Source organism: Lupinus angustifolius, unplaced genomic scaffold (genome assembly GCF_001865875.1).
Source record: "Lupinus angustifolius cultivar Tanjil unplaced genomic scaffold, LupAngTanjil_v1.0 Scaffold_134_32, whole genome shotgun sequence".
NCBI classification, from domain to species: domain Eukaryota; kingdom Viridiplantae; phylum Streptophyta; class Magnoliopsida; order Fabales; family Fabaceae; genus Lupinus; species Lupinus angustifolius.
The window spans coordinates 86,060-103,364 of record NW_017725419.1 but is presented as its reverse complement, the minus strand read 5'-3'; the positions used below and the strand labels follow the sequence as shown (position 1 = coordinate 103,364).

Below are 17,305 nucleotides of genomic sequence, written 5' to 3'. Positions count from 1 at the left end.
ATCTTTAATTATTCAAATATAGGCAATTCAGACAAATTAATTATCTATCTAAACACTTTATCTTATGCCTTCTCTAAGTTAATATTATTGTAACTGACTACATTTTTTTTGTTTTTAGGCAAGCTTGCCTACCTAATCCATTGAGTCAATATTTTTCATCAAAAACTAAAGTCATTTCCCGAACTGTCAAAAAATATGATAAGATGTGTGCACTACAATCCATTTACTAAAATGGATCAACCCGCCAATAAAGCTCAACACAATTTGATTTTCAATTCTAAAACTGTAATCATGAATTGATAACTTTTTCCTACACACCAAAATGCAGTTAAAAAGCTAACCAAATTATAAAAATAAAGCCATTATATACCAACTCCAGGTAAATAACAGAGACCATCTGCTACAACATTTAGCTGTTCTTAACAAATGAAACAAATTTGCATGTAAAAAAATATTGAGTTAGTACTGCATACAACTAAGGAAAATTTCTATTCATTTTGTGAAGATTGAGGACCATCATCATTTGGAGACTTCCCTTGACCCTTTCTCTCATTCCACCTTGCCCATGCCCATCTTGAAATGAAGAATGCCCCTAATGCATAAACCTGGAATCAAAAAATGCAATTGGACTTGTTATATATTTAACAAGTATAACAAGGTTAAGCAGCCATCCCAACAAGGTATCCTCTCATCCTATGGGTGAGGAAATAATACATTCGGGGTGTGTGACTGTCCATCCCAACAAGTATCACTCACAGGAATCGAACTATTGATCTTTTGGTCTTTCTAGTGATCTAGCAGAGCCTTACACTAATAGACCAATGCATTTTAAAGCTAAAATGAAATATTCAAACTTATGTTAGGAACAAGGAAGTATGAGTAGTATCATATAGGAAAACAAGAAAAGAAAGATATCACAAACAAGGTACTAGAATGACCACTGTTTAATTCTAGTTAAATGGGGAAAGAAGAACCACCCATGAGATAGATTTTTCTATCATAAGACCATTAAGCTGTCCACTTAATAAAAATGAAAATCAGAGTGAAGGGTCTTTAATCTGATTAATCTAATCCCTTTCACATGGAAGTGCAACAGAAGCTGGATATTTCTTTTATTTTATTTTCTATAGAAAAAAGATTCATTAAAAAGGACGAGGGTTACAACTACAAGATACGAGAATGAGCAGAAGCTAAACTAAACCAATAACTTTATCAGCACTAGTAAATTTCAATCTATCCATAAATACTCCCTTCCCCATCCAAAACTTCTTGACAATTTCGATTTGTATATGAGTGTAATGGCAGATGGGCACTCGCTGTTGACGATGCTACGAATGGATACCAAGCCGGGTAGATGGGATCAGCAGTTCCAGTTACAGTGGAGATACAGATGTAAAGGGATTTAATGCTTTGGTGATACTGATGAGTGGGGGATGGGCAAGTCCTTAAAACTAGGCACCCAAACCATACATAAAACTATCCATACACATATAGTAAATCAGGAAATCTCAGAATAAATTTAGCATTCCTAGTAATAATTAGTCAGCAGTGACTATCAAGGTCTTAATTCACGGATTGTATCACCTAATATGAATGTGACATCTCAATTGCAGCAACCACTTCAGCCACATAAGCCCCCATTGATATTTGGTCCGCAATACGACAGTGACAAAACAATGTGATGACAACCACCATTGAAAACCTTGGACATTACCGTTAACCAGAAAGTTTCACAAAAACTTCTTATTCTGACTAGACAAAATCATGGTTTCTAATGCTTGTCCTATAATAACCTTATGGTTGCTGCTTGAGAAAATTCATTCTTTGGGGATATTTTGTGTTATAATATAGGACAATAGGTTACAATAACAAAATATGAAAATGATTTGATAAGAAACAGATGCACTGTATGAAGGCCCAAAATTATCATGCAAGTATGGTCGGGAACCTTTCAAACCATCATAGATGCAGAATCTTTGTCAAGTAAATACTAAAGTCTTCACATCAAAAAGTAAAAGTGTAAAATCAACACAACTTTTATCTCCCTCATAGACACAACTAGTTGAATAAAACAACTACCTCTTGACATCACTCCAACATTTAATACCAAATAATGCACCTAATTCTGTGCGATCCATAGACAGCGAATAGTTCATATTATTTACAAATTCTGAGCTTGAAAATACAATAGGTATTAGAAGCAGTCAAAGTTTTGAATTGAGATTACGGTCGCAATGTGGTTGTAAAGCCCACCAGAACCGTAAAATAGGGCCACAGTTCAAAAACCATCAAAAAGCATTCATCACCTAAATCCCTCACATTATTTTAAAAAGTACTCAGGCAGCATAACTAACCAAACATAGTTTAACATGTGACACAAGATTTAAAGTCGGTACAAACTTCTAAAAAGAATCATGCAAATCATGGAGGCAAACATCAAATGCTAATAGATTCAGTCCCAAGTCAGTCTGAACTCTGAACTGAAATTTTCCATTTCAATCTTTATCAATTAATCAACTGAAAGGGAAGAGAGTCTCTCTAACTGTTTACGGAAACATGATGTTCCATTCATACACTTCATTTTCCGTTGCTTACAAATGGACTGTATACTGAGTCTTTATATGCTATAAAGCACAGACACAACATTTTGGTGTTGTGAGTTGTGACCGTGCCCACGTGACAGACACATGCCCAATACAGACACAGTATGCCACGCGAGTCATATGTAACTGTATGTGTCAATTAAAAAATATCCTCTTCCAATTACCCAACCCAACACACGCGAGTCATATGTAACCGTATGTTTTGACTGTGAGGCTACCCTCTTTGTTTCAAGAAGGGATTACAATTATTGCCATTCATGTGATACATATCAATTACACACAGACAGACATATGTCTGTACTTCAAAGTTTATATGCCTCATGAATAAGTTTGTAAGCCTCGTGAATAAGTTTGTAAGCCTCGTGAATAAGTTTATATGCCTCATGAATAAGTTTGTATGCCTCATGAATAAGTTTATATGCCTCATAAATAAGTCCCATGACTCACTTGGCTGGGAACGTCCCTAGGGCTTAGTATCATCCGAAAACAGTTTCCATGTCAACCTAATAGGTCATCACTTTACTTATTCATCAAATAGTTTGGCCATCAATCTATCATGCACAACAGATGATTTTTAAATTTCATGATCCTCCAAAAAAGTTTCTAGCAGCCTTGCAAAAGCATGGACATCACCAACAAATGTAGCTAAACAACTAATACACCACAAAATTTTCAAATTTCATTAGAGGGGCGGCCCAGCGCACGAGAATCCATCAGGCCCTACTGGGATCCAGATTCCAAAATGATAGATATATGCAGTCTTATCTAAGATTTGAACTCGTAATCTCACAGTCAAAAGGCAACAACCTTATCCTTACGTCAATACCCACACTATACAATTACAAAATTTCATTGAAGAAAACAAAAAACCTTAACCAACCATTTCAATTCATGCCTCTTTCAACATCATAACTATAGTTCTTCCAACAATTGAAAAATAAATAAAAGGGTGAATCTTTAATATCTTAATAATAATAATACCTGCCAGAGAATAACAGGGTTGGAAGTCTTATAAGAAGAGTCTTGCGGGTCAACCTTAGTCTCCAAATGTGAAGTAACGACAACTTGGTTTTTTGGAAACCTAACAATCTTAGGAACCTGTGTACCTTCCACCTCTTGATCTTGTTCCTTCTTATGTTTATGTTGGTCATCAGCAACAACTAAAGGTGATGTTTTGTTGTTTTGTTTTGGTTTAGGATTGAAAAAAGGGAGTTGCTGGAGTTCAATCTTAAAATTGTTGAACAAAGACAAAATCTTTTTGATGGGTTCTTGTTCATGTTCTTGTTTTGGTGGCTGTTCTTCAATCACCACTATTTGGGTTGTGGTTTTCGCCATTTTTGTTTTGCTCTGAGGATTTTGTGTGACTTTTGAGTGTATGAAAAATCAGTATTTATATTTTGAAGAAAATATTTCACCAAAAAAGAATAATAAAAGTAAAATGGAGAAAAATAAAAGTCACGTGGTGATTGTTGAGGTGCGGAGGTTCCAGAGAACAATACTTCCTACCTGAAATGTAGGGTTCCCTCTGTTTCCTTTATCTGTCCCAATCTTCAATGCAGGGTTGTTGGCATTTTTTTGAATTTGAAGAATATCATAATACAACAAAATATGTTACTGTTACGTGATTAATCAGAAAAATATTTTATTATTAAATTTTTATTTTAAATACTTTTTAACTAATCATAAATAATAATACATATTTTTTGTAACATCCGATGTATTCTTGAGAATATTATTCACTAAATTTACTTTGAAATTCCATTATAACAAAACATATATAACCAACTAATATTTTTAGAAGTTAATAATGTATTTCCTAGTATAAGAAGATAAGTTATTTCATTCAACCAATGAAAACATGACATGTATCATATTTAATTATTTTTTACAAAAATATTTCTAAAATAACACAAAACGATACTTATGTCATATTTTTACTGGTCGGAGGAGATAAGTTATCTCCTCGTATAAAGAGATATTTTATTCTCTTTTTTAGAATGTATAAGTCTTTTTCTCAAGGAAAAATGGAACAATTGACATTTTAACTTGTCCCCCTTTAATTTGAGTCGATGTAAGAATTTTTACATATGAAATTGGTGTTTGGTTTGGTAGTATAATTTCGATTTAATCAAAATAAAAATTGATTTTAAATCATAAATTTTATGTTTCAATTGTGCCAATAAGTGAAGTGTGAAAATGTAATTATAATTAAACTCCTTAAAATTAGTAATGGGGTTAATAGAGATACACGACAAACCTAGCATTGCTAAACAATACAAAGTTATTTTAGTCGTAAATTATTAGTATTTGCGTGTGGACAACACTCCATATCTATTGACTCGTATTCTTATTTTGTTATTATTAAGTGTATACATAAAGTTTTTATAAATTTCTCAATGTGCCCATAAATTTCTAAAATTTTTTATAGAGAGATGTATGTAACTTTCCTTCAAAGTACAGATGGCAACGGGCATGGGCGGACACGGGTAGTAGCTAGTCGCTACCCGTTTCAAAATAGGAGAACATTATCATACCCGTACGGGTACCCGTGTAATGCAAAAATAATGCAGCATAAAATGAATATTGTGAATCTTCATTGATTGATTAAAGGATTTCTTATTCTTTGTACAAGATTGATAGTGTGATGATTAGAGTATGTATATTGTTGTTTTTGTTGATGTTGTTGATGTTGATGATCTTGAACATTGGTAGAAGATGGGGATAAAATCACTGCACTCCAACAATTGGTTGTGCCTTTCGAAAAGACTAATACAACCTCAGTGCCATCATTCCACTTAACATGAATGCAAAAGTTTTTTTTTGCATCATATGGATTATCTTTCATATAAACAACCAGTTGCTCAAAAGAATCTGGCAGCTTTGATTTGCAAGATGTTCTGCATGTTTCTTTATTTCTTCCTCGTAAATTGGAGCAATCAGTGCCTAAGGTTGAGCAAAAGCGGGTTTGAATGCCATACAAGGTGCACGTTGTTGTTGATGGTGTTTGATGAAGAACCCATCATTCTTGAGCAATGTCTTCCTTCGATCTTCTCTCTCTACAAACTTCTCCACTTCATGTCAAATTGTTGAGATGATTCTTTATTGATCTTGTAAGCAAAAGATAATAATTAGTATAGAGAATGTGCAGTGGTTACCAAAGCCTCGGGATGAAAGCTCTGATACCATATAGCGAAAATAATGCGGAAGCATAAAATGAATATTGTGAATCTTCATTGATAGATTAAAGGATTACAAGTCATGTGCTTATATACACAATACAAACTCTTAACAACTTAACAAATTAACTAAGATATTAATCACATGTGTAAAATGTGCAAAATGTGTCATGGTAGCTTTGATCTCCAATACTGTGTGTGGGTATTTCTGGGTATTTCTAGGTACCCGCATGTTTCCTATATTATAAATGATTTTTTAATTTTTTACTTGTATTATGTTTCAAATGAGATAAAACTTAATTATTTTTGTACCTTTTGATTGATTTTTTGTTCTCATTTCTTTAACAAAAAATATATTTTTTTTTTGTAAAATATGTGTGTTTCTACACATGTAATAATATTTGTAAGATGTTTCACCACCAAACTCAGTAAAATATGTAAACAAAGTAAAAGAAAAAATATACATAGTGTAATGAATGTTAGAATAATGTACTTTTTATTTTAATTAAATATAATATATTAATCATATAAATAATGGGTAGTCGCGGACACGGGTACCATAATACCCGTACCTGCCCATATGTACTACGAGTATTTTTAAAAACCCGTATATAATACCTGCGGGTACCCGTTTGTAACCCATACCCGTACGGGTTTTACCCATGGGTATGAGTTTTTTTGTCATCCCTACTTCAAAGTTCTCAACTTCATAGCAATATTTTTTCAATTATGCATAGTTGAATGTTAACAAATTATTAGCATAGTAGAATTCTGGGTTAAGGAAATGTATCAAATCTAATTAAATTTTATTTATTTTTATGTTTTATGCAACATGTATGTTACAAAATTATTTGCGACCTGTTTTGCAAAATTATTTGCAAAATGTATTACAAAATTATTAGTCACTTATATATTACAAGGAAAGCATAAAAACATCGAATACAATAAATGGCAAAATTGGAATATAAAAATTAGGAATGTTTAATTATATAATTATCCCTTAATTATTTTTTCACTATAATTAGCATTAAGGTTAGCTAGGAGTATAGTTAGCAACTTAGTATATTTGTATTTTGTAGTACACATTAGTGTTTGTTAAATTTACACTGTACTACAAGTATGCTACCTTTACTAATTCTCTTAAATATATTTTTTTCTCATGTTTCCACATGCTGGAATCAATTCCTATAGTATTCAAATAAATTTCCCATATTTTTGTTTTGTGTGTAAAAAAATCTAGTTACATTGATTGTGCACTAATCTTTTAGTCTTAATGTCATATATAAATTAATCCATTTATAAAATATGTGTTTTTCCACAATATTTTTGTTAATTATTAAAATATTTATTAATTAAAAGGTTTAGATTTGAAAATTTATTTATTTTTGTAATATCCAAAGCATTTTAGTGCAATAAATTTTTTAAGTCATTTTGATTTCATAAAATAATTTTATTAAATATTTTTTAAATAGTAAAAACATTATAAATAAACTATTGTAAAGAAAATATTTCATGTTTCGAATAAAATTTTAAAAATATTTCTTTCTAAAAAAATAATATATAAAATACAAATATGTTTTTTTTTTGTACATTAGACCAAAGAAGAAAACTAAGATCTAGTAATATAATAGCCACTCTCATGGCATCAACAAGAAGAAAGGGTGAGAATCCAAACCACAAACCCCATATAAGTAATACTCCCCATTTTTGCTAAGAAGTCAGCACATTAATTTCCTTCTAGCAATGTATGTTTTATTTACATATGTAAACATTTTCCATAAAAATTATATTTTTTGAAATAATTGATTAAATAATATATTTCACAAAATGATTTAAAGTAGGTTTAATAAAAAAGCTATAATACAAATAATTTAATAAAACTTATAAATCTTTGACATCCATTTCGATAAAAATCTTTTATTGAAGTGTTATTTAAAAAGTGTTTTAATACAAGTGATTATTTTACATTTTGTTTGTTTTATGAAATTCATGGCTAGAGCTATAATGAACCTTTTATGCATATGTTATTACTTACTAGAAGTTTAAGTTCCTATGTTAAATATCTTGATGATTAGAACTTATTCCCACTCTTGTTTTGACCTTACTTTACTAGATGTCATAAGAGTACCTTTGTATACTTTAATTTTTCAATTAATGTGTCATCGCATAAACTTATTGCCCATATGGAATGAGTTAAATAATAGATAAAAGAATATATACACTCACAATATAAAAGTTTGATATATTACCATTTTAAAAAATGATATAAATAAATGATGAATCATATAATAAATGTGTACAAATATTTTACTGATATTACACTCTAAATAATATGGATTGTTTTGTGAAGATAAACCTTAGTATCTATGTGATTTAATGGGTCAGAAATCCAAACCATTGAAACAATTGGTTGATTTGAGATAACAATTAAAAGAATTGCAATGATATTTATTTTTGTATGTATTACTTCTCAGTGTATTTCTATAATTTTTACACATCAGCAAATAAATGATACGTTTTAGCATCAAGAATTATTTGTCTAATTGATGCAATTCCTCCTATTACAACCAAAACTGATGATACCACTGCAATTAATGTATTCACCCAAAAGATTATGCTATGTTTTGAAGGCTTGAAAGTAATATTATAGAAAACCATTGGTAAAATAAAATCAAGAGGAATAAATGCAAATGCCCCAAACAAGGACAATATATCTGCAAAGAATGGTAACATTGCTGCAAATGTTGTGGCTGCAGCCACTGATAGTGACCTAGATAGTACCCTTGGTATAACATTTCGCATGGAAAATTGTCCCATTTTTGGGTCTCCAAAACTTGTTTCAAATAATTCATTTGTTGGTTGCAGATAAACCTGTACCATATATAACCAATGTATATAGTTTATTCATCAGAAAATTGTAATGTTATACTTGCAAAATGGATGCAATATATAGTAAGAATTTGTTTGGCAATGCTAGCTTATAGCTTATTTGGTAGATTATAATTTATTGACTCGATAAAAAAAGTGTACAGTTGTAGGGAGAACAAAAAATAAAGGGTGATTTATAAAGTAGGTTTTTGAAAAATGACTTAAAATTTTCAAAAGCTATAAGCTAGTGTTGGGAGCAACCAATAATTGGTTTCTCATTTTCCCATTTAGCTAGTTTTGTGAAACGGATCCTAAATTTATGAAGTAAAATTGTAAAATTAAGAAATATATACTAGGTGGTTGTTCTTACCGCAGTCATTGCCATCATTTGCACAAGGATGAATATATTGGTCATCAAGAAAAACCATTTGGGTAACAAAGTCTCTGTCTTTCCAATGAAATTAGCAAGAATTGTTCCACTTGCTTCATTTCCAAATGCCCAATAACCTGATATACCAACACAATAAAATGTAGCTGCTATAACAGAATAACACAGACATAGTCCTTTCAACATTTTACCCTTCACTGGTTCTGCCAATGTTGCCTGCAAATTGCAAAATAACCAATAACTATTTCATGCATTGCACATTTTTATTTATATTGATTAAAATGCATTTTTTATAGGTTAGTAGAAGAGTACTAGAATAAAATATTAGCCCATATACATGTCACTAAGATGCTTCATCAATGCATTGTCTGATTCAGACCAAAAAGAAAATATGTTTGGTGTTTATTGTGTTAGAACAAAACAAAGTTTAAGAATGTTCCATATTAATCTTGCTTGATTACAAATCCAACATTTATTCTATGAAAATTGAGAAGAATATGTTCAACTTACCTGTATTTCTGGAATTATTCCACTAGCATATGCAGTAGCAATGATTGAAATACCATTGAAAACACCAAAGAGTTTATCTACATGAGAACCTTGTAGAGAATAATGTCTAGGCGGCGCGTCCTTCGAGTGACCTGTAGTAGATACAAGCATGGCATCAAGTTGATTACAAGTTTCTGCTTAGGCTTCCAATGCCATAGTGTTTTTTTCGTATATTTTCTTACCAATGTATATCGAACCGATCATGACTAATGCGGAATATGTCACAGAAAGAACCAGAGATAGCAAATTAATGTGCCTCAGGGAGTGAAATGATGGAAGTTGAGCTAAAAGCAGTGTTATAACTCCACATATAATGATAAACTGGTAAAGCTTCATTGAACCATCCGGGTTGTAGAGTGCGTAAATGAACTGCACAACCGAAGACAATGTAGTTTCTCAATATAAAAATACAGATTTTGGATGAAAAATTACATAAGCTATAGTGCGAAATCGATACTCGGTATTAGTACCTTGAGGCTCTTTCCTCCCACAAGAGGACCACCAATTACTGTACCAAAGCATATGAGAAATTGAAGAGGGCCTACATAATATTTGTCCCATCCATGTCCTGCAATATAATATATGCTATTGATTAATAACCCTGCATTACCCCAATAAAGGGATAGCAAACAATTAAAACTTGGAAATAAAGGAAACTACTAGTCTCTAAAGGGGACAATAAGAATCAAACTACAGGTTCAATACCAACTATATTAGTGGATAATAAGCAATTACTGTTAGAACATTTTTACCTGCTATTGGTTACTTATCCAGCAAAAAATAAAGTAGTAGCACTTCATAGTTTCCTGTAGGTGATGGCAAGCTGTAGTTTGTAGCTTTTTCTAAAACAAAAGTTCTAATCTTTCATAAAGAAAAGCACTTTAGCAAAAAGTAACAGTTTCAGCTTTAAAAGCATTAGCAACTTATTTTGAATTAAAGATGAAACTTTCATACTTGATTAGAGAAAAATGTGACAATTAAGTTATTAAAAAGAAGGAATTTTGGATAAGAATTTAGACAAACAGAAAATAGAACATGATCAATTTGTGCCAAAAAATAAACTTGATAGCCAGGTGAAAAATGTGACTATAGTTCTTGTAATTCATAGCAGTAAACTGAGACTAGATAATCACCTAAAATATCTCTAGCCATATCTCTGAATCGAAGCTGGCGACGGCCGAGTTGCGCATGATGTTCTAAGACCATAGACAAAAGGTTATATGAGTAAAAAGTAACAAGGCCTGCAAGGGTCAACCATAGTACTCCTCCACCCCAACCAAGAAGAGTGAATGAGAAAGGAAGAGTTAGAAGCACTGGACCCACAATAGATGTTGTCAAATGATACCCACAGTGAAACCATGATCCTGCATAAGATACATCACCATATACTAATTTGATCAACACCCTTTTCTTATCATAATGGTAAAAAGCTGAAAACTCCATCAAAATCAGTGACAACAACACAAATCTTGATTTTTTGTTCATTAAAATAGTAACTTTATAGTTAAGAAATGTGTAGAGAGATGTCAAAAGCATAGAACTAAGCTTAGACAAAGTAATATTAGATTCAATAGGTAAAGTATCTACACCTTGAGACTTAAGAACAAACTTCAACCCTGCATCTTCTTGTGGAGGAGTAGAGTGAGAGTGGTTGATAGCAAAACCCTTTTCACTGTCACTTGTATAAACTTCGCCAGAGTTATGAGCATTAGTTCCCATCTTCTTCTGTAATGTTTCTGCAGAAGCTTCAATTTTCTCTGCAGCTAATATTCTAAGTCCAAATCTGTACCTTGATCTAATAATAATAATAACAACAACAATATATATATATATATCTTGTAGTATGAACTAAGAAAAATGAATGAATAGATCAGGTTGACATGAATGTTGAAAAGGACTTGAATTAGTTTAGGAGCAGATACATGATTGAAGGGTGTGGTGGTCAAAGAACCATAACTACTGTTTATTGGAAACTACGTTGGACTAATAATTTTGAATGACTAGGTGTTAGATAAAATGTGTCACTCAATGTGTCATCCATTATAATCGGTTAAAAAATATATTTAAGTTACAAGTTTAGTTAGTAATATTTTCTGACAAATTAAAACTGATGGTAAATGGAGTGAGTGAAATAGAAGATGTGTCCCGAAAAACATACATATATAACAAATTGCAACATGGTTAGTCTATTAGGGAAAGTAGAGTTTTATGGCATTATGAGGTTGGATACATTGACATAAAGTATCATAAGGTGACTAGTCCAAATGGATATTGGTCAATTTAATCAGCTGTACTATTATCATATGCTAAATTCTATATATGTTTGTTACATAAAAAGTTGACCTGGTACAACCTGTACAGATACCCAAATTTCCACATTCTTTGAATGCCAGAACAAACATAAACTAAACTAAATTGTTATGATAATTACATTGCTATAGTGGTGAGATGAGGGTTGAATATATTATATATTGGTTTAAACATGTGTGTATAGATTAACAAAAATATATCAAATGAATGTTAATTCAATTTATAAAAAAAAGGAGAAGGCGAGAAAAATATATAATTGAAATGATTAAGAAAAATTTAAATATTAATATTTTATCAATAAAAATATAGTAATCCTCATGTAGAAGGACTATATTGTGTCTTTATTTTATATGGATGATTCCTCATTTAGTCAAACCCAAGTAATTCAAATTGATAGCTTTTGTACTTTATACAAGTATTCATTTTTGTGTAATAAATTATCCTGCAAGTTTTGGATAGCACGTAAAATATGCTCGTGTCCAAGTTATTCAAATTGATACCTCTTTTGGGTCATTATAAGATTACTTTAACGTTTACAAATAAATTATCTAAATTGTAGATTGCATTCACACATCCACACTTTTAATGATATCACACAAACCACATCTAATTTATATAAATGCATTATATTTACTATATTTGTAATGAAAATAAGTATAATCTTTTAAATAAAATGAGATAATAAATATAATTAAGTTAAACTCTAAAAGATGTTAGTATAATTTACTCTCAATTAATTATATATTATATAAAGTAAATTGATTATTTATAAATTTTGCATATAAAATTTAATTATGAAATCACTCTTCTCTTTTGTTATTTAAACAACATTCCATAAAATTATTGACTCATTTTATAATGAACAAAAAATAATAAAGAAACATTTCGTTTTATATTATTTGGACTAGTTCCATAGTATATCATGTTTTGTGAAAATCTTGTGTGTAATTAAATAAAATTATATTAATTTTTCTATAATCATTGTCATTAGCATATATATTTGTTTGCTAAATAAATGACGATTCATAATTACCCAGAAAGTCAAACTCAAAGTTGATATCTATATACTTTATTTTATTCCAAACATTTAAATTAATTATTGCTAACGATATAAGACTATAACTAATAAATGATTTAAACAAAATAATATATGTAGATTGTCATTTTGTTATTATTATTTTAAGATTTATTGGAGATGACTAAAGACAACTCAAAATCAAAAAAAGTTTTGTATTTTATATATAAAAAAGTTATAATATTGTAAATAATGTTAGAATTGTATACTTTTATATTAAAATGTCATTACTAAGAAATAATAAAATATTTGCGCATAGCTTATTATTCAAATATAAGAAAGTTGAACTATACTTTTTTTTTTTGTAGAAATGATTATTGTCATGCTTAACAACAGGATATATGTCAAAAATTATCTCATGTTCATTCCTAAATGATCAGTGACACACACCAAAGAGGATAAAAATAGAATAAATTTTAAAAAGTTCATTTTAATTCATTCGAAGATACATCAATAATTTTAAAGAGAATTTGCTTAAATATACAAAATAAGAAAATGATTATATAATCAAATTCTATATGCAAATTTACAAATGATTAATTTATCTTATCTAATGTATAATTAATTAAGAGTAAATTACAATAATATTCTTTTGAGTTTAACTTAATTATACTCATCACCAACAAGGCATTGGTCTATTGGTGTAAGACCCAACTGGATCTCTAAGGTCGAGAGTTTGATTCATGTGAACGACACTTATTGGGAGGGATAATCATGAACCAAAAATGATTAGCTACTTACCCAAAAAAGGGAGGAGATACCCTTGATACTACCAAAAAAAATATAATATACCAAAAAAAACTTAATTATGTTCATCATATTTTTTGTTTAAAATATTACATGCATCTCTTATACAAATATAGTTATGATAATATATGTAAACTAAGAATGATTTGTATAGGTACAAAAAATATGAGATAATTTATATAATTTCATTAAAACTTAGAGGTTATAAGTATAATTAACTCTTAACATTTACATAGAAAATCCTTCCATTGATTTTAAAAAAAAAACAACTTACATTATATAATCTTTTCACAACTAAATAATTATTAGTGGACGTTTTAAGAGTTTGAAAAAAGAACTGAGGTTAACTTAGTTAGAAAATTATAGTGAAATAATTGTTTTAATAGGATAAGTGGATAACGTTTTCTTAATTTTGTGATTTTAAAATTACATTTTAATTTTAAAAACATTGTAAGACTTTGAAAGGAACGTGATATATTAACTGCATCTTCTTTTATATTAATTTAACCGATTGAGCCAACTATGGAAAACCAATCTCATCATCAAACTAAATTTGATCTTAAACTATAAAATTTGAGAAGCTATAATTACATTCATTTTTTGAATCAATATTTATTATATATAATACAAATGAATGATGGGATATATTAATATACTTGTAAAAATTACCAAATTACAAATCTAGTATAGTTTTTGTTAACACTTCCATTTGTCTATTTATAATTCATATGTTATTCGTCTTGCATCAATATTTTAAATTATGGATGAAGTTATTGGAACTCCAAATTACTTATTCACACCCTCTTTTATCAAATCATACTTATATTTTTAATAGAATCAAATTATAGTTATATTTTTAATTGAATCAAATTATTGTTATATTTTTAATAGAATCAAATTGAATTGGAAACAGTGAATTTTAGGGATGTAAACGTAAAAACTGGTTCATACCGATTGGCTCAACCGTAAACCGGTCCCAATACTAGTACGATATAATAATTATACCGGTCATGCAATTATACTGGTCAAAATCGGTCATACCAACCAGTTTTCAATTGAACCGTACTGTTCATACCGGCCAGTTTTTATTTATAATTATTTTTTAATGAAAATAAAAAATTTATTTGTTTTTTTATTGATTTTTAATCATTAATGTTAATATATTTTATATATGTACATCTAATTTCGTCGGTATGTGGTTTAATTAATGAATTACTAGTTGAACTGCTATACAATTATATTAGTACCCTAACTGTTTTATGAGTAATACAATATTAATAAGACTAATGTAAATACCTCTCCTTAACTATTAACCAACCTAACTCCACCATACTTAATTATATGATACATAGACCATGTCTCATTAATATGGAATTCAAAATTGTATGCATTGCATCTTAACTAGTGTTATGTGTGCACTTTTTTGTCATTGACCAAAAGCTACAAATACAAACAATAATGGAATGAGTGAACTATGCATCCATCACTTTTTTTTCTCACTTAAATTCCTTTTTGTTGTATAGTTTTCGTTCAAACTTTCCAGCTAACCATGTACAATTCTAAAAATTATTTATCGTTAATAATTCTATTATAATTTTGAGAATAAAATGTATATATTGATAATATTTTTTTTATATTATCACTATATTATCCATATTGACTTTTTAAATATAAGTAATATAATACAAGTGAGTAATAGGTGATATATTAAATATGTCTGAATATTTAAACAGGTTATGCATAGTATTACACTCTTTAACCATATATTTTCTTGGCATTTAACATCTTTCTAATACATGCATATACCCTTTGTCCTCATCCCATTTAAATTAAGATGCAGGTAGCATCACAACATTGGTGAAAAAGAAATCATGTTTTGTTTTGTATAATGATAATGAAATAAACATAAAATATAAAAATAATAAATATAATTTTTTTAATTGATATAATATGTTTTCATCGATGCGATATAAAATTTGGGGATAAAAGATTATTGTTTGTTGAAAGGGGGGAAGAGTATTCTATGAAGACAAGTTGTATTTTTTAATATTTTTAATGTTTAGAGTTCTATATTGTTAACCCTATAAAGTATAAACTTTGAATAAAAAAAGATTCTAAGTATGGTAAAGTCACTAGTGAGATGAACGAGTATATGTTGATGAGATTGGGCCTACGTTAACTCAATATTATTTTGGGTCCACCTAAATAAATACATTTTGCATGTGCACTTGCGGTTCTATCACACCTTTGATTCACCTTGGTATCATTTATACACGGTTAACCCAACCATCTATAAATAGATAGAGTAATCCACAGTTAGAAATTTAGAAGAGACATGTCTCAAAGCACATGATCTTTGTTCTTCTAGTTGTCTATTACCACGACTACTTAACTAGAATAGGTCATTAAATCATGAAAAGTTTTGAGATTATCATTGAATAAGTTCTTGAAGGTACTCAAATTAATTTCGGTCTCACCCTATTTAATTCAAGTTGAGATTCTCTCCGGTAGTTCTAGATTCTGACATGCGACACCAAAAAATCAAAGGTTGCACATTTTTTTATTATTTTAGAGTCCATATTATTTTTATTTTCTCTCTCATATTTAAGTACTAAAGAGCCTAATACGAGAGATAACCTTACACATTCAATTCAACCCTCACATTAGCTTTTATTCTCTTGCATTTTATAGCAAGACATTCATAGGAACTCACACAAATTCATTTATTACTTAATGCTTATGATAAAATTATTGATGCAGTAATGCCATATGGTAATAGAAATGAGAGTAAATTGATGAGAATAAACAAATTAGTGAGAAATAAGACTCTTCTCTATGTTGTTTTTTTGTAGAAACATTTGTTAAGGATCAAATTGATTATTTTTATACATTTTTATAGTATTTTAACTACTTAATCAACTCAAATGAATAACACTGTATTTTTTATTAGTTTCAAAATTTTAGACTACAAAAATAGATATGCTTAGTTGTTACTTCAAGGAATTGTTTAGAAAATAAAATTGTAAAGATAGTTACTACAGTTAAACATAAGGTTTATAGTATATATTTTGATTATTCTTCCTATATTAAATTATTTTTAATTTTAAAATTTATCTAAATAAGCTTAGGTAAAAAATGAATTGCCAAGTACCTTCAAAGCCTACCGTTATCAGCAGCATCGATGGTCATGTGGCCCAGCTAACCTCTTTAGGAAAATAGCGTAGAAATCATAAGAAACATGGTACAAGTTTCCTTTTATATATATATAATATCTATATTTTTCTTTAAATTATTCTTCTTTTTTTTAAATTCCTTCTTTACCACATCATGCAGAAACTGACCACGTGGAAGAGGTTTCATATGTTGTATAGTTTTTTCTTTGTCCCAAAGATCATAACTCATGTGGTTACATTTGTGTTCTACTGTGTTATTTTGTCTTTTTGTTCAAGAAGTGGAAGTCCCCAAGTGGAGTGCATTTTATATACCTTCTATTGTTACACTCCTTAATACTGTTGGAACTCCAAGGTAAGCATACTATTAATTTCTTTAATAGGGAAGGGGAGAGTGCCACTATTAAGGCTTGTCATTA

The 17,305-nt window shown here is 29.4% G+C and overlaps 2 protein-coding genes across 2 annotated transcripts; both read right to left on the bottom strand.

Annotated features, from left to right (window-relative positions):
- Positions 1-275: 275 nt before the first annotated feature.
- Positions 276-4,071, bottom strand: LOC109340084. Its single transcript, XM_019577656.1, has 2 exons — positions 3,585-4,071; positions 276-605 (listed from the first exon to the last, which is right to left on the bottom strand). Exons 1-2 carry the CDS (start codon positions 3,936-3,938, stop codon positions 489-491), a joined length of 471 nt encoding a protein of 156 aa, XP_019433201.1. The 5' UTR covers positions 3,939-4,071; the 3' UTR covers positions 276-488.
- A 4,131-nt stretch (positions 4,072-8,202) lies between these two features.
- Positions 8,203-11,530, bottom strand: LOC109340080 (GABA transporter 1-like). The gene is made up of 7 exons (XM_019577653.1): positions 11,174-11,530; positions 10,718-10,948; positions 10,055-10,152; positions 9,767-9,953; positions 9,546-9,676; positions 9,018-9,251; positions 8,203-8,650 (listed from the first exon to the last, which is right to left on the bottom strand). The coding sequence occupies exons 1-7, from the start codon at positions 11,301-11,303 to the stop codon at positions 8,270-8,272; spliced, it is 1,392 nt and encodes a 463-aa protein (XP_019433198.1). The 5' UTR covers positions 11,304-11,530; the 3' UTR covers positions 8,203-8,269.
- Positions 11,531-17,305: the final 5,775 nt, after the last annotated feature.